The following is a 21,281-nucleotide window of genomic DNA, read 5'->3' on the forward strand; positions in this document are numbered from 1 at the left end:
CCATGCCTATGCTTATGGGTCAGAGTTTCTAATACTCAGACTCCTGAAATGAAAGATAACATATCAGTTTCCTTCTCTGCGGCAGCAGTGAAATACATTGCCTTTTTCAGGATTTGTTTGCCACACTGGAAATTTATTTTGTCCCATATCCAATGTACTCAGGGCCCAGATTTTCCCCACACTTCTCATAATGACCAAGGCAAAATGAAATCTTCACCTAACATTTCTTTGGTAGCCTGAAAGTATCTCAATATTACATGAAAGTTGATCAACAGCTTAGCAGTCACACTGTGTTCATCAGTGTGGTGAGGACTGGGTTGGAGCCTCACACTGACTTGGGTAGTGAAGTGGGTAGAGTCAGTCATAGACACACAGGACAGAAATAAATGAGGCATTTATTAAGACGAAACACAATCCCTAAACAGTTCAACAAAAAGCTCCTGGTTGGCCACTACATCATAGATCAGGGGTAGGGAACCTAAGACTCTTGAGCTATGTATGTGTGGTGGCCTGGGAAAACCCTTCATATGGTGAAATCATCTTCTTAACCATGTGTAAAGTTTGTGTTTTTCCCCAAAAAGTGTGGGCATTCTAACTGTGGACATTTTGACCGTCAGTAGGTAATAACAAACTGAACTGGGGTGGGTTTCCAAATAACGTTATGCTTTAGGGCTAAAGAGCAAGTTTAAAGACACTCTTAGGCAATGAACATTGTCTTTGTACGTGGTTTTCCCAAACTCACTCGTAATGAGTCTTGAGAGCAACTTTTCTAAGAGCATCTTTATAGCACGCATTCTCGATATAGGCATTCGTAGTTGCTAAAGGCATTCGTACTGGAGTTGCTGAAGGCATTAGTAGTTGCTAAATCCAGTCAATGAGATCACATGGTGTTTGTTTTTAACCAAAAACCAATGAAACATAAAGCGTTAAAATATGTTAAGTTATTCCATGAAATCGAGTCGTACATGAGCTGATGGCCGACGAGGCACATAGCGCCGAGTTGGCTATAAGTCATGTATGACGAGATTGAGTGGAATAACTGTTTTATTCTATGCACATTCACTGGATTTAGAGAAACAGAGCATTTTTTTTTTTGCAAATTCAATAAATAACTTTATACAAAATCATTTCCACTTAGAATGTAAACAAACCAGCGAAATGACATTAACAATTTGTGAAAAATGCAATAATAATTCTTGAAAAATAAACTATGTTCTTACTATCAAATACTTTTATTCCATATTTTGTTGCTTTTTATTTTTTTGGGGGGGTTTTGTTTTTGAGTAGAGTTTTTATTTCGTCCTCGGTTGGTTCAGCAAAACGCTCCGCCATTTTGTTTTTCTCTACTCACGGTATATAAGCTGATAGCTGAGTAGCAGAGTAGCCAATCAGTGTATCCAGTTACTGTGGGCAGAATAATATTGTATCGTTATTAAGCATTATGTACATAATGTGGTAATTAATAATGGAAACTATTTTACATTTTTGTATATGAACATTTTTTATTCCAAGCGTGTTTTTTAATTAAATGAACAAACGTTCACACGAAAGAATGAGCTACATAATTAAGTAAATGTTCTTCCCTGTGCCTGCTCATTTCACCATTACCCAATCATGCAGTCAGGATTATTTCAACCGTTATATTATCCACAATGCCAAGTTGGCAATTGTGTACAAGTATTAGTTGGCAAAAATATATACAATGTTACAAATGCAGGAATTTGTCTCATTTATTACACTAAATGAGATAATCACTCGCCTAATGGAGTTAAATTCGATTAAAACGTGGCGATATCAATGTGACATTACAATATCCGTCCATAATTCCATAACATATTGAAATACATTCATAATGTTTTGCGTATATTTATATACTAATTAACTCGCTGTACTTACGATGTACAAGAAAAATAATTGAACACCGGCAGCAGATTCAACACCAGTTTCCCCCACTGATTGTGAGAGTCCCTTGGAGGCGCACGCGCATTCTGTGTATTCAGCTGTGAGGAGACGCTCTTTGCTGTGACAGAATGATCCAGGTCCATCGGAACGAACTAAAGTACTACTTTGGCTATGTTGTTTGGGAAAACCACGTTAGCTTAACGATGGATCTTAAGAGGCAGTTGAAAACACTCTTAGCCTTAAGAGGCTTTTGGGAAACCCACCTCTGATCATGTTTATGGCAATTTCACTATGGCACCTAGCTATCTAATAATTTGATCAAAGCCTGACATTCACTGTGTGAGGAAATAACGTGACTAGCAAGGCTTTAGATATCTTTCGGCAGACTAGCTGCATTTGTTAAATTGGCTTCTTACAAAAGTGTTCTTGCAGAAAGATAGCAGTAAATAACATAATTTACCATAAACTGTTTTGGTGAAATGTATGGCTTCTTAAAGCTGAGTAACATATGTTATAGGCAGAAAAAAAAATGTTGAAAGATTTTGAGCAAAAACTCAACGGTTCATATTTTTGGGCTGTTTGCCAGAATTAATCTACAGCGACATACAACTGTTTTGTTTTCTTCCAGGCCGCCACACATCTATGACACTCTATTGTTTTGAGTTGGAAATCACAATGGGCCATTTGTGCAGGAACCACATTTCATGTCATAAACTTGATTCTGGGCTAGTTTTCTTTATACAGAAATTAACCCTAATAGCAACTGTTTTACTTTTTGAGGATATATTTACATTGTTGGTATGTTGGGAAAAAAAAACCTTTCTAAATGACAGCGTACAAAAAAGACTGGAAGCTCTCAAAAAAACGATGCATTTGTACAATTGAGAAACAAACAACAACAATAACTTAGTTGTGGAAGCTGATGAGCTGTGCATTATTTCGCTTTCCCTCCCCTTTAACCTCTGCTCCTCTATACTATTCCATTTTCATATATTTTAAAGCTTTCACATTGGGGTTGCCTACATTTTCTCAAAGCTTTATTTTAATGGAACAGGTTTAACAAAGCAAAGCTAGCAAAGTAAACAGCTAAAATACCTGAATGAGTTTGTATCTATCGAAAACTCTGGGGCTGCAGTGTGTCTGTTTTGTAATGACCAGAATCTCATCTCATCTCATCATCTCTAGCCGCTTTATCCTGTTCTACAGGGTCGCTGAAAATATCAAATGTAAAGACACATTTTGAGAAGCAATGATTTTGCCACAGCAGGGGAAAAAAAGCTTACGCCAAGCCCTGTGGAAACTGGAAACCAGCCAATAATAAATGCTAGCATGGATGAACAATGCTGGAAATAGAAATTCTTTTGCTTTGCCAGTGCTGTGGAGACTGCACAAAAAAGGGAAATGTTTTCTTGGGCGCGCATTAGATGGGTATGCGTAGTGTGGGACTGTATAATTCTTTGTTCTTATTTGGCTCTTAGGGCGAAAAGGGTCCCAACCCCTGCCAAAGCATACGTTATTTCTCTCTACTAAAGAATTAAACCTCATTCAAGTTTAATGTAATTAGGAAAATGCCCAACATCATCTCTCAGGCTGGTGTGTAAAGTTAGGGGGCAGCATAAAAGGAGTTTAAAAAGTAGTATAGTGACAATGAAAAAAGTAGCTTATTGCTTTCCAATTATTGCTTATTACTAGGCACATCTCACATTAAACTATATCACTGGTACTATGTGCAGTCATTGGCAAGGCAAATGATGTATATACAAGTGTAAAGAAAAACACATTATAAATAATAAACATAAAATTTATATACAGTTTTAAAATATATTTAGTATGATTGTTTATGTCCTTGGCCAAAATTGGACTAACTACCTCAGATTATTTCCTGTTCCCACAGCTTCATGCACCCCATGCTTTTTTGTGATTTAATACTGAAGACGTATCTCAACAAGGCAACTGACAGGATATAAAAGTGGAAGGAAAATGGAATGAAGAAGTGGGTTTTTTGTAAGATCAGCAGTCCTTTTCTCCTCCATGTCCATCCTTTTTGAATAAATATGGATCTCTGAGTCTTAATCTTTTTCTCAGCAAGCATCCCATCCAGCAGGGCTCTGTTCATAAAAGAAAAAGAGAGAGCTATAATCACACAATGTCCCATTAAGCACATTACCGTCACAGTGCATACGACTGGAACTGAAGTGCTCAAGAATGAAGGGCTTAAAGAAAGCTTGAGTAATGGTTCCACTGTGAGCTTCTATTAACAGGCGGAATAAAAGTCTCTGATCCATGACGTGTCCTTTGTACTGTTGTATAGTGTGCACCACAGCAGATTACTTTATGCTTCATATATCACACTAAATATCTTACCCAAGTATAAGCAAACCTTGACGGAAATTTTCCTTACACAAACAGCAATCATAATTTGTATCCCACACAAATGGAGACAATATTACTGTACTATACAGTGTACATTTCTCTAAATTTGTGACTCTTACCTGTTTAACACTCAGTGCCTGTGTAAGCGCACCACACAACAGGTCTTTGGTATTGAAGGGCATCGTCTGCTTGTTCTTGAAGGCCTATCATGCCTGTGTGCTACCATAGTCACAGCCACAACCACAATATGCCCTGGAAGGTAGGTGTGTGGGCGTGGCTTCTTATCTCTTACAGGAAGTTGCTGATGTGGGCTGAAGCTTCCTGGTGAGCTCTGTGATATTTGGCCCTCAGCTGACTCACATCACGCCCGACTGCAGACTCAGAGCCGTAGTATTTCTGATCATACAAGATAAGATCGATCACCATCTACTTTCTTGAATTCAAACACATTGTAGAAACAGCTGCTATGATAGTGATTCTATATGTTATTAAAACCCTTGTATGGTGTTCGGGTCTGTGGGACCCGTTTTCATTTTTTATCCAAGGAACAATGATACGATTCATTATTTTTTCAAACTCAGACTCATTGGCCTTGGCTCATTTTCTGTGAAGAACATATATCAGAACACATTTTCGATGACCACACACTGTACATCCCCCCTACACATTTATATTACATACAGGATGTTCCGGTCCACTGGACCCGGGGCTAATAAAAGTGTGCACCTTCACTCTGTCCTCCTCCTGTCTGGGCCTGCTGTTTGTGTGTGTGTGTGTGTGTGTGTGTTTCTGCCCCTGCCGTTCAAGCACCGACACCTATCTGCTCTCACATTCCTATACATTTTACCCTCTGTCTTGCGGGAACCAAGACAGAGGTTCCCGTAAACTGGGGGTGGGACACAATAAATACAGCTTTTCCAATGTGGTTCCTTATCGCAACTGATCAAGACGCCCAAAAGATTCTCTGCTCAGATGGACTTGCAAATGATTTTGGAAGAGAGAGAAGCTTTTGATAATGATGTAGAGGAAGACGTTTCAGAATGTGAGGATCACATTTCTGAAAATTCAGAGTCTGACAGTGACTTTGAAGAAGAGGATGAGCTGAAGCATCAGCCGGTCCCAACACGAAGACGAGCATGGGGATGATGTGTTGTATAGACTGACATGGTTACTGTATGTGTTCAGCTTGTGTTGTGTAAACTGAACTGAATGGAATGAAATTTAAAGAAAGAAAAATCAGTTGTTATGAAAAACCTTGCTTCATTTGTAAATTTGAAGATAAACATCTTTTTTTCCACTCATATCTTGACTAGAATTGATTTTCTTTTTGTAAAATTACATTTTATTAAAAAACACAAAAAACGAGGAGCACTTTTTTTTTAAAATAAATGTAATCTAACAAAGGTAAAGGGCAAATATTAACCATATACAGTGGTGCTTGAAAGTTTGTGAACCCTTTAGAATTTTCTATATTTCTGCATAAATATGACCTAAAACATCATCAGATTTTCACACAAGTCCTAAAAGTAGATAAAGAGAACCCAGTTAAACAAATGAGACAAAAATATTATACTTGGTCATTTATTTATTGAGGAAAATGATCCAATATTACATATCTGTGAGTGGCAAAAGTATGTGAACCTTTGTTTCAGTATCTGGTGTGACCCCCTTGTGCAGCAATAACTGCAACTAAATGTTTGCGGTAACTGTTGATCAGTCCTGCACACCGGCTTGGAGGAATTTTAGCCCATTCCTCCGTACAGAACAGCTTCAACTCTGGGATGCTGGTGGGTTTCCTCACATGAACTGCTCGCTTCAAGTCCTTCCACAACATTTCCATTGGATTAAGGTCAGGACTTTGACTTGGCCATTCCAAAACATTAACTTTATTCTTCTTTAACCATTCTTTGGTAGAATGACTTGTGTGCTTAGGGTCGTTGTCTTGCTGCATGACCCATCTTCTCTTGAGATTCAGTTTATGGACAGATGTCCTGACATTTTCCTTTAGAATTCACTGGTATAATTCAGAATTCATTGTTCCATCAGTGATGGCAAGCCGTCCTGGCCCAGATGCAGCAAAACAGGCCCAAACCATGATACTACCACCACCATGTTTCACAGATGGGATAAGGTTCTAATGCTGGAATGCAGTGTTTTCCTTTCTCCAAACATAACGCTTCTCATTTAAACCAAAAAGTTCTATTTTGGTCTCATCCATCCATAAAACATTTTTCCAATAGTCTTCTGGCTTGTCCACGTGATCTTTAGCAAACTGCAGATGAGCAGCAATGTTCTTTTTGGAGAGCAGTGGCTTTCTCCTTGCAACCCTGCTATGCACGCCATTGTTGTTCAGTGTTCTCCTGATGGTGGACTCATGAACATTAACATTAGCCAATGTGAGAGAGGCCTTCAGTTGTTTAGAAGTTACCCTGGGGTCCTTTGTGGCCTCACTGACTATTACACGCCTTGCTCTTGGAGTGACCTTTGTTGGTCGACCACTCCTGGGGAGGGTAACAATGGTCTTGAATTTCCTCCATTTGTACACAATCTGTCTGACTGTGGATTGGTGGAGTCCAAACTCTTTAGAGATGGTTTTGTAACCTTTTCCAGCCTGATGCGCATCAACAACGCTTTTTCTGAGCTCCTCAGAAATCTCCTTTGTTCGTGCCATGATACACTTCCACAAATATGTGTTGTGAAGATCAGACTTTGATAGATCCCTGTTCTTTAAATAAAACAGGGTGCCCACTCACACCTGATTGTCATCTCATTGATTGAAAACACCTGACTCTAATTTCACCTTCAAATTAACTGCTAAATCCTAGAGGTTCACATACTTTTGCCACTCACAGATATGTAATATTGGATCATTTTCCTCAATAAATAAATGACCAAGTATAATATTTTTGTCTCATTTGTTTAACTGGGTTCTCTTTATCTACTTTTAGGACTTGTGTGAAAATCTGATGATGTTTTAGATCATATTTGTGCAGAAATATAGACAATTCTAAAGGGTTCACAAACTTTCAAGCACCACTGTATGCTGTTTATACTGCTTATAATTGGGGTGAAGTAAACATCTGTTAAGTATTTAATGTAAAATTGTTTGATTGTGTTGAATTTAAAACACCAAAATGCAGCAGGTCCACCAGACCCACAAACACTGGCTGAGGAACAAAAATACGAACACCACACGAAATGTTTGACTTAGAACAATGTGGCATCTGATAACAAGAAAGTGTGTAAGGGATGTATAGTCTCTTCTATATGGGTGAGTTGCAAGAATGTAATCATACTTCGGTTGCTTGCAAACGTGCTGCTTCATGAATTCTTTGTATGCACACTCAGTTATTTAGGCATTTCTATTATCGTTGACTGTAATGCTGTTTTATAGTATGTGTTTATGTATAGTACGTTGTCATATTCAGTATGTTTTATGAGTGTTGACTTGTACGTTATTATTAATGCATGCAATTACAGGGTGCGTTTTAAGATCTGTTTATTATATATGTTTATTGGACTTATAGCGTTCTGAAAATTTCACTATACAATAACTATACATCCAAAGCAAATCCTGGGAACATGATGGATGACGATAACCCATCCATCTCAGTGCAAATTAAAGGAAATTAATAAGTATAAGAATTCCCAGGGACAGCATGACTTTCTCTTCTAATTAGACGCTCTTCTAATGTAGCACATTGAGTTTTTTTCCCTTGAGAAAAGGTCAGCAAGTCAACTCACCAACATTTTGGTTATAAGCTGATGTTTTCGCTTCTTGCATCACACAAAAAATATTATTTGTGTCTGGCTAGTATCTCTATTTAATCTCATGTGTATGAATGGATGGAGGCAGGATAATAACTTTGCACTGCCCATTACTTTGCTTGGTTACAAATTTTATATTTTTAAAAATTAAATAGCACACGATCCTGCAGTAGTGGACTGAACATTACAGTAATTGGAAGAATACATTTATTGATTGATTTGATTTTTTAAACATTTTTAAGACTTCAGTTGTTATCAAGACAAGAAATAGCAAATTATTGCTAATTATAGTCCTTCCAAGTGTCACACCTGAGCGCTGTGGCAGGTGCATCAGACGGACTCTCGCACGTGCGCCGTTAACGATGCACACCTGCACAGGATTAAGGCGCAATCAGCGCACCTATATAAAGACTGTGAAAACACACTCACGTCGCGAAGTACTGAGTTGTTAGTGACACTTTACCAAGCCGTGTTTTCGTATTGATCTCAGGGTTTCCTATTGATCTCCTGGTTTCCTCATTTCTGTTCCTGTTTTTTGATTGTGCTTTCTTCTGTGCCTTGGATAATCCGTTTGTGCCTCGCCCGACCTTTTGCTTATTCACAGTTTATGATTTCTTCTCACTGATTTGGATTGTTTGCTTGTTGTCCCTTTTTATTAATAAAACGCTTTTGCACATATATCCAACTCCAACCCATCCCTGACAGAATACTTCGCCAGAACTACGGATGTCGCAGAAGCGTTCTGGCACGCCCTTCTATGCCATTCCCGGGTTTCCATACCTCAGCCACTAGCCTTGTTTTTCCAGAGGTTTACTGGAATAGACACCCCAGCACCCTATGATGAAGACTATCACCCTAGGGTATCCTGGCTTATGGGATGAACATGCCAATGGGCAGAGTACCTCATGAGAATAGAGCACCCATACCTCCAGAGCTCGCAGGCTTTTCAGGTCATGCTCGGGTATATCTATGAGGCATTAAAGAAGGAGGACCCCCATGAAATTGAGGGGGACTATCACGTCAGAGGCCAACTCAGCAGCAGCAGAGGAGGCTGTTGGTCCAGAGCACCTCCCAGAGGCTGACACAGTGCCAGCGGAGGAGACCGTCACGCCAGAGCCAGTCCCACAGTCCATTCCACAGTCAATCCCTGAGCCAGCACCTGAACCAGAGCCAGCACCTGAACCATAAGCAGAGCCAGAGCTAGTGCAAGAGCCGGAGCCTGTGTCAGAGCCAGCGACCAAACCAGAGCCAGAGCTATGACCAGTACAAGAGTCAGTGCCAGTGCAAGAGTCTGTGCCAGAACCAGCGCCAGTGTCAGAGCCAAGACCGAAGCCAGTGCCAGCGAAAGAGTCAGATCCAATACCAGCACAAGAACCAGAGCCAGTGCCAGCGCCAGAGCCAACGCCAGACTCTGAGCCAGTGCCATCCCCAATGCCAGAGTCAGAGATGGTGCCAGAACCAGCACCAGATTTGGAGCCAACGCCAGTGCCAGAGCCAGTGCTGGCACCGGCGCCAGAGTCAGAGCCAGTACCAACGCCAGAGTCTGATCCAGTGCCAGTGCCAGAGCTAGTACCAGCTCCAGCATAAGAGTCAGAGCCACTGCCAGCACCAGCACAACAGTCAGAGCCAGTGCCAGAACCAGCGTCAGAGTTAGAGCCAGTACCAGAGTCAGTGCCAGCTCCAGCGCAAGAGCCAGTGCCAGAACCAGTGCCAGAGCCAATGCCTGAGTCAGAGCCAGCATCACTGCCAGTGCCAGAACAAGTGCCCAAACCAGTGCCAGTTCCAGAACCAGTGCCAGAGGACAACGGGGCGGCCTCTGCCCCAGACGGCTATGAAGACATTGTCACTCTGCCACTGCCTGGCTATGAAGACATCGTCATCATCGCTCCGCCGCCGCCCGGCAATGAAGATGTTGTCACTCCGCCGCTGCCCAGCCAGGAAGACATCATCACCCCGCCGCTGGGTCCTGATCAGGACAGGAATGATGCACAGACAGAGCTTGAGTCCATGTCCAGTCAGGAACTCACGACCAGTCCACAGCGCAAGCCTCGGGCCAGTCCAAAGCCTAAGTCCTGTCCAGAACTTAAACCCATGCCTGTGTCCAACCTTGAGTCCAGTTCATGTCCAGAGCTCGAGCCCATGTCCAGTCAGGAGCTTGAGTCCGTATCCAGTCCAGAGACCAAGTCCAGTCAGGAGCTCTAGCCTAAGTCCTGTCCTGAGCCCAAGCCCACTTCCAGTCCAGAGTCCAAGTCCTGTCCTGAGCCTCAGCCCCCACCTGAGCCAAGAATCCAGTCCCATGTCAGCTCAGAGCGGCGCACCGACGACATGGCATCCAGCGTCAGGCCCTCATCCCTGGTGCCAGGGAATGGATTTAAGCTCCCAGAGGGAGCTCTTTGGCAGGGGTTCTGTCACACCTGCGCGCTGTGGCACATGCATCAAACGTACTCTCGGGTATGTTCTGGATAGCGTGCGTGCCAAGAGGACTCTTGCACGCACGCCGTTAATGATGCATGCCTGCACATAATTAAGGGCAATCAGCGCCTATATAAAGACTGTGAAAACACACTCACATCACGAAGTATTGAGTTGTTAGTGACACTTTACCGAGCCGTGTTTTCGTATTGATCTCCTGGTTTCCTACTGATCTCCTGGTTTCCTCATTCTGAGAATTATAAACTATCAGCAATTACAACACCGAGACAGCCCTGAAAGCACCAGTGAGCTCTTAGGACACTAAAATAGCACATTTCTGTGTAGAGGGTAAATGCAGGAGGAGAAAAGCGTAGGACACACTGACCTCTGCACAGTGGAACACAGTCAGCATGTCCGAGTGGAAGGCCGCCAGGGTCTCATAGTGTCCTGTCTGGAGCTGCTTTTGTACCATGCTGAGGTCCACCAGAGCAGAATCAGACCTAAAGTATAAACACACACACACAGATGTTGTCATGCCAAAAAATGGTCCAAACTGCTCCATCTAGTGGTCTGTAAAAATAGGGTGCTTTCTGCTACACAAACAAACACACCTTTTTCTTGAGCACAGGTTTAGCAGAGGATCACTGAGGGTTTGTCCAGATGATCCTGAGTAACAGAGATACAGAAAGAGACAGAAGAACAGAGAGAGAGAGACACAGATAGACAGGGACCAAGAGAAACAGATAGAGATGGAGAAAGAGACAAAGAGAGGGGGAGACAGAGAGACAGATAGAGATAGGAAAGGAGAGAGAGGAAGGCAGAAGCAAACAAACAAAAAAAGAAATGAGTTGCATCTTTGCTTTTATTTTCTTTCGACCATCATCATTATAATTATCCAAACCCTCAACTCATTTCAGTCAGTAAACATACCCTTGCAACTAACAATCCTGTCCCAGATTTCTTGGAGTGTGTGTGAGAGATCTCTGCTTTGGAATGTTAAATGCTCCCCTTCTTCAGAAAATGACCTCCACTCAATCGGGCACCTGTCTGCGACATGTAGAACAACACGCACAATTTGAAAAAAGATATATTTCCAAAATACACTCCACTAAAACTGACTGAACATGCAACTGTTCCATTTTATAGCATTCAGATTATTGTATTCTGCAGTGAAGCGACTACATTTTTTTTCTATTTGGAAAGTTTGTTCAGGGACGACATCCAATGCTATGACCTACAGCACGCAAAAGACAGACGAAGGACACATGAGAAGGCGGGTGGTTGCTGTGAGGGGGGACAAGCATCACACCATGCAATCACATTTGCATTCAGATGCAGTGACTACTATGAGTGATGAAATTAACGTACAGAAAACAAACAAGCAAAAAAACAATGTATTACTGTATTTTTCAATCCTGATAAACTTGTAATTTAATAAAGAGCAAGTGGGCAACTGAGACTCACTGCTTATTGTAATACAGAAATGCTGTACAGCATTATGAATATGATGCAAGCTAAATAAATAACAAATACATACACACATGCACATGGCGCCAACAACTACACACACTCCTAGACCTGACTTGATGGGTGGATCCTCTCCAAGGCCTCTACCCTCACTCTGGCTGCTTGTTTTATCCTCCTCCTTTTCTTTCTCTTGCTCTCTCTCCCCCTCTCTCAGAAGAAACGCCTGTCTTGCCTTCATCTTCTCGTAATTTCTCACCAGGAAGACACCATGTTTCATTACAAAACTCCTGAAATGACAATACAGAGGGGACAAGAGACAGAACAAGAGACACAGAGAGAGAGAGAGAGACAGTTTTAAATCTTCTATAAAGCATTTAGCCAAATGCAATTTTTAAACCAATAATGAATTTACTTACCTTATCCTAGCACTCAATTTATTTTAAGAGAAGAGAAATGTGATTTGTAATCTCATAAGATCATCCCAGGTCCTCAAATGAACTATCAAATTTGTCTGTCCATTACATTTGTAACTTTGTTCAGCTTTATATTATAACAGAGATATCAGCTTGCTCCAGAAAAAAAAAATTGCACTGACTATGTATAAATTTTGCCCACATGTATCTGGTTAACTTAGCTGTGATTGAAGAAGAAAAAAATCAGAAACATTCAAGTTACAGGAAGCTAACATTAGTCTTTGGGGTTGTACATATATAACGGATATTGACTGGGGCTTTCCTAACTGTGAACGTTGTATTTACTGTGCGACTTCACAATTACTCTGATGCTGTCATACATTTAGTGCAGATGTGTCACCAAATTACACATGTGGCAGTGCTAAATGGTGGTCTTTGACTCAAAAATGTTTCTTTTCCTCTAGAAAGTGTTTTGTTCCACACAAGATTACATTGCAGAAGCACTTATGAACTATGAAGACAATAAATCTCAATCTGTATAAACATATTTTTCCGCTACCTCTCCTCACTAGATAAGGTTGAGGGGAAGTTCTCATTGTCACTGTTTTCCTCCTGTAAATGAAAAAAAATAAATAAATAGAAGATAAAACTTCAGAAGACTAATTCTGACATTACATATCCAGTCATTCAGGAATCGTGTGGACATGTGATGTGTTACCTGTTGTTGGAGGTGACGATGGCACGGATGGTGTTCCTCATACACGTGTGTGTGACTGTCCGTATCACAGGACTGAATCTCGTCATCACTGAGCCTAAAAATCATGCACAAAAAGTCTCTGAAGTGTAACTAAGGTATAAAAGCAAGAACTTAAAGTGCTGATGACACGTTTTTGACATCTTTGGCGATGTTTTATAACATAAAAAGTAATTCCCGATGATCCATATATTAATTCACGAAGGCGCCTATTTTACAAGTTATGATAAAAAACGCGGCTATTTGGGCAAATTTGACGGGGCTGCAGCACCCAGGAGACGAATGAGGAGGAGGAGCTATATGATGTCAGCGAAAGAACCTTCCTCCTAACTTACCAGTTTGTTGTTGATGCAACAGGTGTTCAGTTTATCATTATTAGTATTTTTATTAGACATTATTATACATTATATATATATATATATATATATATATATATATATATATATATATATATAGTTATTATGCCTTCGTGTTGTGTTGCCGGCTTTTGCTCCAAAACCCACAAGGATGGGGTAAGTTTATTCAAGTTTCCCAGAGATCCCGAGCTGCATGCGAAGTGGGTGAAGCAAGTCAGGCGCACTCGTGACAAGTGGGAGCCCTCACCAACATCCGTCCTGTGCTCTGAATACTTCGATTTGGATTGTTTTGTGAAAATTTTGTGAAAATGCACTTGAAACCGCCCAACTGGGCGGGAAACCTCCCAATCTGGCAACACTGCCAGTATTCCGGAGGGGGTCTACTAGTAGCTATGCCGGATCCAAAGACAGTCCTCCTGTCAGAACATGTGTTGTGAAACGACATAAGATAAAGGTACGTAGAGCTATAGATTCTACATGATAATCATAAATGTAATCATAAAGTCGGCGTGATATCAGTCATGTATTTGCTTGTGAAAGCTTGCGGCTTTCATGTAACTGCCGCCTAGCAACGAGAGGCAACGGGTAAAGAGGGTAGGCTATCATAGATTCTATTCGGAAGAGATCAACAAAATTCTAGACTCCCAGAAGAGGAAGAGCTAGCACTAGAGAGTTCACCGGCGTTTTCATGCGCCATTTCCACTGAGTAGAACCAGAGTAGAACAGCCAGTGAACCGCAGCGTGTTCTTCCGCTGACGTCACAACATGACCGCGAGCCACGGACCCAGTTTTCTTGCGCTGTGCAATTAAAAGTTGGATATTCGCGTAACAACAGCTTCTTTTCATGTAATTATAACAGAAATCTAACATGTTTGCCATGTTGTATAGTTTATTTAAGAAATTGCATACAGTCATGTTCGTGTCATCAGCCCGTTAAATAACTAGCACCCAGTAACTATACATTTTTACATCTTTAACTGTAATCAAACAGATGAAAGCGGATAAAGTATCAACAATATCTGGCACAGTCAGTGTGTTCCTCTGTGGGAATGTATCACAGGCCCTGTTCCAGTCAAAAGAAAAACAAGGCCCGGTTGACTTCCTCCGCTCCCTTCGTTCAGGAATGAAAAAACACCCCTGTTTTTGTGTGCACCGCTGCTTGGTTTCCTAATACCTGTGGATAAGGAGGACCTGAAAACTAAGTCCATGCAATCCTAAAACATTGTGTGAAAGTGTATGTATGTTCTTACGTTGTGTTGAGACAATCGTCAGAGCAGGACTGATGCACACTGCTGTTTGGGGGGTTACAGGAACTGTCTGAAGTCAAAAACAGGGAAATTATTGAAAAAACAAATCTTTAAAAAGCCTGCTACTCTAAAATAAAATGCTCCAGAACACACTTGTGATAGGGCAATATAAATAAATACACACATTAAAGGTAATCAAGCAGCCATAATAACAGAGAGCACAGATTTACTGTTGTGTTAATGACAAAGAACAACAGTGTCTTTGTCCTCAATATTACTCAAGAGTTATTTTAGACACCCCCACCACCACCACCACGCACGCACACACACACACACTTACTTGATGGTGTTGCCTGTGGTACAGTAACAGGTTTTTCAAATCGCTTAAGTGAGGGGAAAACATACACATCATGAGCACTGTACAAGAAGGGTCAAGTTCCTGGAAAAGTTTTTTTTTTTAATAATTTTTTTTTTTAAATACAAAAGTTAAAATCACCTTGTTAAAAGCACATTGCCAGTGGATGTCATACGGCAACTGAAAGTTGATCCTTTTCACTCTTAGGTACTTTCCTGTCACGGATACACACAGGCAAACACACACACATACAGGAGCAGAACGCTGGTTTAAAGTTTTATACATATGATTAAGGTCCAATAAATCTAACTTAAAAAATAACTTCCTTTTCAATTACTTCCCTATAATTTCATTTTTACCTCAAAACCATATTCTTCTCTTAATCTTTACCTATTTCTCCAGAACTAATGATGTGTGGTTCTGTATGAGCACGATACTGCGAAAACTGAAAACACACACTGAAACTCACCCACGTGTAGAGGTGCAGGGAGGAGGCCATGTTCATGCTCCTCTGGATTGTACTCGAGACCCTCTACGTTTAGCTCATGAGGCTGATCAGGAATGCTGACAATGTCAGAAAAACAAACAAACAAACAAACAAACAAAATTCTTACTGATAATCATCTTCACCAAGCTTATCTCAAAATTAGATACAGTTGCATACACTGCAAATGCTATTTAACCCCACAACCATCCACGACCTGCTGGTGGGTCCAGACTCGCTGAATAATTCATAGTAGTTCCTAAATAATATTCTTTAAGCTTAATTACTGTGAAATAAGATGAGAGATGTTTATATACACTCACTGGCCACTTTATTAGGAACACTTGTGCGCATTCATTCATGCAATCATCCGATCATGTGGCAGCAGAGCAAAGCATACAGTCAGCCAAACGCAGGTCAAGAAAGTGCTTCAGTTAATGTTCACATCAAATATCAGAATGAGAGAAAATGTGATCTTAATGATTCTGATATTGACGTGGGTGTTTTGGTCTGAGTAGTTCATAAACCACTGATCTCCTGGGATTTTCATGCACCAGTTCAGAACAGTTTCTAGAGATTGCACAGAATGATGCGAAAAACAAAACCATCCAATGAGTGGCAAGTCAGCAGGTGATAAAATTGGTCAAAGGAGAATGGCTAGCCTGGTTCATACTGACAAGAGGTCTAAAGTAATTCAAATAACCACTCTTTACAACTGTGGCGAGCAGAAAAGCATCTCAGAATGCACAACATGCCAATCCTTGAGGTGAATGGACAACAACAATAGAAGACCGGGTTCCACATCGGGTTCCACTTCTGTCAGCCAAGAATAATAATGTGAGGCTACAGTGGGCACAGGCTCACCCAATCTGGACAGTTGAAGACTGGAAAAAAACCTTATAAAGCATAGTTATTTGAGTCTTGACCTGTATCTGCATGGTTCTACAGTGGTGCTTGAAAGTTTGTGAACCCTTTAGAATTTTCTATATTTCTGCATAAATATGACCTAAAACATCATCAGATTTCCACACAAGTCCTAAAAGCAGATAAAGAGAACCCAGTTAAACAAATAAGACAAAAATATTATACTTGGTCATTTATTTATTGAGGAAAATGATCCAATATTACATATCTGTGAGTGGCAAAAGTATGTGAACCTTTGCTTTCAGTATCTGGTGTGACTCCCTTGTGCAGCAATAACTGCAACTAAACATTTGCGGTAACTGTTGATCAGTCCTGCACACCGGCTTGGAGGAATTTTAGCCCATTCCTCCATACAGAACAGCTTCAACTCTGGGATGTTGGTGGGTTTCCTCACATGAACTGCTCGCTTCAGGTCCTTCCACAACATTTCCATTGGATTAAGGTCAGGACTTTGACTTGGCCATTCCAAAACATTCACTTTATTCTTCTTTAACCATTCTTTGGTAGAATGACTTGTGTGCTTAGGGTCGTTGTCTTGCTGCATGACCCATCTTCTCGAGATTCAGTTCATGGACAGATGTCCTGACATTTTCCTTTAGAATTCGCTGGCATAATTCAGAATTCATTGTTCCATCAATGATGGCAAGCCGTCCTGGCCCAGATGCAGCAAAACAGGCCCAAACCATGATACTACCACCACCATGTTTCACAGATGGGATAAGGTTCTTAGGCTGGAATGCAGTGTTTTCCTTTCTCCAAACATAACACTTCTCATTTAAACCAAAAAGTTCTATTTTGGTCTCATCCGTCCACAAAACATTTTTCCAATAGCCTTCTAGATTGTCCACGTGATCTTTAGCAAACTGCAGACGAGCAGCAATGTTCTTTTTGGAGAGCAGTGGCTTTCTCCTTGCAACCCTGCCATGCACACCATTGTTGTTCAGTGTTCTCCTGATGGTGGACTCATGAACATTAACATTAGTCAATGTCAGACAGGCCTTCAGTTGCTTAGAAGTTACCCTGGGGTCCTTTGTGACCTCGCCGTCTACTACACACCTTGCTCTTGGAGTGATCTTTGTTGGTCAACCACTCCTGGGGAGGGTAACAATGGTCTTGAATTTCCTCCATTTGTACACAATCTGTCTGGCTGTGGATTGGTGGAGTCCAAACTCTTTAGAGATGATTTTGTAACCTTTTCCAGCCTGATGAGCATCAACAACACTTTTTCTGAGGTCCTCAGAAATCTCCTTTGTTCGTGCCATGATACACTTCCACAAACATGTGTTGTGAAGCTCAGACTTTGATAGATCCCTGTTCTTTAAATAAAACAGGGTGCCCACTCACACCTGATTGTCATCCCATTGATTGAAAACACCTGACTCTAATTTCACCTTCAAATTAACTGCTAACCCTGGAGGTTCACATACTTTTGCCACTCACAGATATGTAATATTGGATCATTTTCCTCAATAAATAAATGACCAAGTATAATATTTTTGTTTCATTTGTTTAACTGGGTTCTCTTTATCTACTTTTAGGACTTGTGTGAAAATCTGATGATGTTTTAGGTCATATTTATGCAGAAATATAGAACATTCTAAAGGGTTCACAAACTTTCAAGCACCACTATATGCATTGCATGACTGCGGCATGATGGCTGTTAGGATGACTGCATGAATGAGCAAGTGTACCAGTGTTCCTAATAAAGTGGCAGAGGAGCGTACATGTGATGTGCCCAATGTGTGTGAACTTACTCTTCGGTTTTATAAACATCTGAATAAAGCCCTGCCCATAAATACTTCTTATTGGGTAGTGAGGCAGTGGCCTGCTCCGGTTGACTGTCTTCAACCTGGCTAGGTGATGGATCAATAGGTGCTGAGCACATATGGCAATGAGTGGAAGACTGCTCAGTCACATCTTTTTCTTCATTCGGATTCTGATCTCCATTTTCCACACTTTCAGCAATTTTTCGTTTTTTCCCACTTCTCTGCTCTCCATGAATGACAAGCTCAATGACTTCCAATACTGTGTCACTGTTATCTTTGTCTTCTTCTCCTGCCTCTTCTATAGTCAAAGATGAGGACAGCTCAGGAACGGAAAGTAAAGACGGCGGAGAAGAGATTTTAGGACTCTTCCTTGGTCGTCCGGGTCCTCTTCTCTTTACTCCGTTGCCATCTGCGACCTCCTGTCCCTCAGAATTTTGATGTTTTGGTGACTTGAAATGTTGTTGTACTTTAGCACTTCTAGAAGGAGTGCTTCTGGCTGTGTGCTGTGCATGCTCATCCCTTAAAAGAGGTGAGGTTTGGCGAACATGGTTAGACTTATTCTTAATCAGAAGCCTCCTTTTGGCTTTAAAAGCTCTTGGTTCCCTTGGTATCTTTTCTGCTTCTTTGGGTGATGAAGAATCACTGCACTGATGCGTTTTAGGGAAACCACCTGCTTGGTCGGTACCTGTAAAACAGGCAGCAAAAAGCTCAATTAAATTCAGCAAATATCTCTAAATATCAAATATCGACTAGATCTAACAATGAAGTAAAAAAGAACAGCCAACAACTATATCCTTATCCAGACCCCCCCAAACCAGTAAACTTAGGGGAAACACTGGTGTACCATCTACAAGAGCTCATCTTTTGCCATTTGTTTATTCTGTATATCAAGAAGAAGAAGCCTTTATTTAATCACATGTACACTCAAGCACAATGAAATTCCACCTCTGCATTTGACCCAACTGAAGCAGTGAACATATGCATACACACACACATACCCAGAGCAGTGGCCAGCTACTATGCTACAACAGTGGCGGCTGCTGGTTTTTAAAACAGGGGAAGCCCATTTTACGCATTCATCGTAAAACCTGTAGGCCGGATATCAAAGCATAGAAAGGTGTGCCCCATTAGCATAGTGAACTAGACAACCCTACCTAGTGGCAGAAAGTATTTTTGCTTGTACATTTCATGTTATAGTCTAGCTTGCCAGGCTAGTGCCTCATATCCTTAATCAAAAATATCAAACATCCAAAAATCACTGGCTATTCAACGAAGAGCCTTGAACATCATACCCTGATATGCAACACAGAGTCTTTAACACAACACCCAGCTGTGCAACACATCCTTGAACATCTTCTGCAACACAGTCTGGAAATTCATAACCAGGTAGGCTATGCAACACACAGAACCTTGAATATTATACCCAGGTATAACCTATAACACAGAGCCCACCATTCTCTTAACATTACTGAACAATATACACACTTCAGATTCATGAACATGAACACTATTTATACACAAATTCTGCCCTCCGCTCCTTTTCCAGAAAATGGTCTGTGACCCTGTCATACCAGCTGGTTGTGCTTTCCAGAGACTTCACCAATTTCTGTTAGCAGCTAGCACTGCAGATCCCAATAAGGCTCAAGCTAGCCTACAACCAGATTGAGCTACAAATGAAATAAACGAGTGAATTCACAAATGATCAAACTGATAGAATGGATGAAAGTTAACGGAGCACAACGAGTAATATTTACATTTATTTACAGAGTAATGTACAGAGACATCAATGAGAAGAAACGTTTATATGAAAAGAAATTCGGACAGCACTTTGGCACACGACTACACTTTCTCGACATCCGCTAGGGACTGATCATGCTTCCGTGTTCCTCGCTGAAGTACCGCCCTCCTCATGTCTTTCAAACACTACCTCCAATAATCCTTTATCAGCCCGGCTTCTTGTCCCTCCCACTGTCTCGTTTAGTCCCAGAGAAGCCTGGCTTCCCTGGAAGTGACGATTTTGTTGATGTTAACCAATAACAACTAGCCGAAATTGGCTGTTCAGAGCCGTCTCGTAGACTGCAACGGATACCCGGCTGCCGGTCAGTGTTGCCAGATACTGCTGACGTTTTCCATCCCAAAATATGTTCAAAACCCGCCAAAATGCACTTAAAACCACCCAATCTGGCAACACTGCTGCCAGTCCATAGAGCCCATTGAAATAAGAAAGGTTACAGCCTGGCAGCAAAGGTGATTCTCGTAGCGAACTGCAAGTTCGTCAGACATCACTCAAATAAGTTACAGGATAGTTATGAACATAAATACAATCTTGGGCATATATTATGTTATGCAAGTTATTGTTTTAATGAGAATTCAACGTCGTAGTTTGGGGAGAGAATTTTAGGGGAAGCTTGGCTTCCCTTGTTGTCTCTGAGAAATCGCCCCTGTGCTACAACACCCAGGGAGCAGTTGGGGGTTAGGTGCTTTGCTCAAAGGCACTTCAGCTATGGAAAGTATTGTTTATTCACTCAACTCCCCTCACATTTTTTCCTGCCAGTCCTGGGAATCGAATCGGCAACCTGTTGGGCCCAAGGCTGCTTCTCTAACCTTCAGGCTATGGCTGCCCCTTGCCATACCAGGAAAAATCACAGGTGACTCCTTCCCTCAACTACTATAGATCTCAACTATCCTATTCACTATTGTGTTCTGATGCTCTTTGACCTACACTATTGGGATTCTTTACAATTATGATAATAATGTTACACCAGGAGCAGCACGGTGGTGTAGTGGTTAGCACTGTCACCTCACAGCAAGAAGATCCTGGGTTCGAGTCCAGCAGCCGACGGGGGCCTTTCTGTGTGGAGTTTGCATGTTCTCCCTGTGTCTGTGAGGGTTTACTCCGGGTGCTCCGGTTTCCCTCACAGTCCAAAGACATGCAGGTTAGGCTAATTGGTGACTCTAAATTGACCGTAGGTGTGAATGTGAGTGTGAATGGTTGTTTGTGTCTATGTGTCAGCCCTGCGATGACCTGGTGACTTGTCCAGGGTGTACCCCGCCTCTCGC

General features: G+C 41.4%; 1 protein-coding gene across 8 annotated transcripts in view; it reads right to left on the reverse strand.

The window, feature by feature from the left end:
• Positions 1–377: 377 nt before the first annotated feature.
• Positions 378–21,281, reverse strand: part of LOC132886718 (histone-lysine N-methyltransferase ASH1L-like) — a 41,009-nt gene continuing 20,105 nt past the window's right edge. The window contains exons 4-16 of one of the 8 annotated variants that reach the window (XM_060921711.1): positions 18,210–18,906; positions 15,517–15,611; positions 15,189–15,262; positions 15,033–15,045; positions 14,696–14,762; positions 13,054–13,147; positions 12,895–12,947; positions 11,997–12,209; positions 11,386–11,498; positions 11,067–11,121; positions 10,841–10,955; positions 4,395–4,671; positions 378–4,010 (exon numbers count right to left, since the gene is read on the reverse strand). In XM_060921711.1, coding sequence (XP_060777694.1) covers positions 4,564–4,671; positions 10,841–10,955; positions 11,067–11,121; positions 11,386–11,498; positions 11,997–12,209; positions 12,895–12,947; positions 13,054–13,147; positions 14,696–14,762; positions 15,033–15,045; positions 15,189–15,262; positions 15,517–15,611; positions 18,210–18,906 — 1,697 coding nt within the window. In that variant the 3' untranslated portion in view covers positions 378–4,010; positions 4,395–4,563. Of the gene's footprint in view, positions 4,011–4,394; positions 4,672–10,840; positions 10,956–11,066; positions 11,122–11,385; positions 11,503–11,992; positions 12,210–12,894; positions 12,948–13,053; positions 13,148–14,316; positions 14,620–14,695; positions 14,763–15,032; positions 15,076–15,188; positions 15,263–15,516; positions 15,612–18,209; positions 18,907–21,281 lie in introns of those variants that run through there. The other 7 variants (XM_060921712.1, XM_060921710.1, XM_060921716.1 and 4 more) reach the window with 7 other exon arrangements.

The sequence above is a fragment of the Neoarius graeffei genome, chromosome 5 (assembly GCF_027579695.1).
Source record: "Neoarius graeffei isolate fNeoGra1 chromosome 5, fNeoGra1.pri, whole genome shotgun sequence".
In the NCBI taxonomy this organism is placed as follows: domain Eukaryota; kingdom Metazoa; phylum Chordata; class Actinopteri; order Siluriformes; family Ariidae; genus Neoarius; species Neoarius graeffei.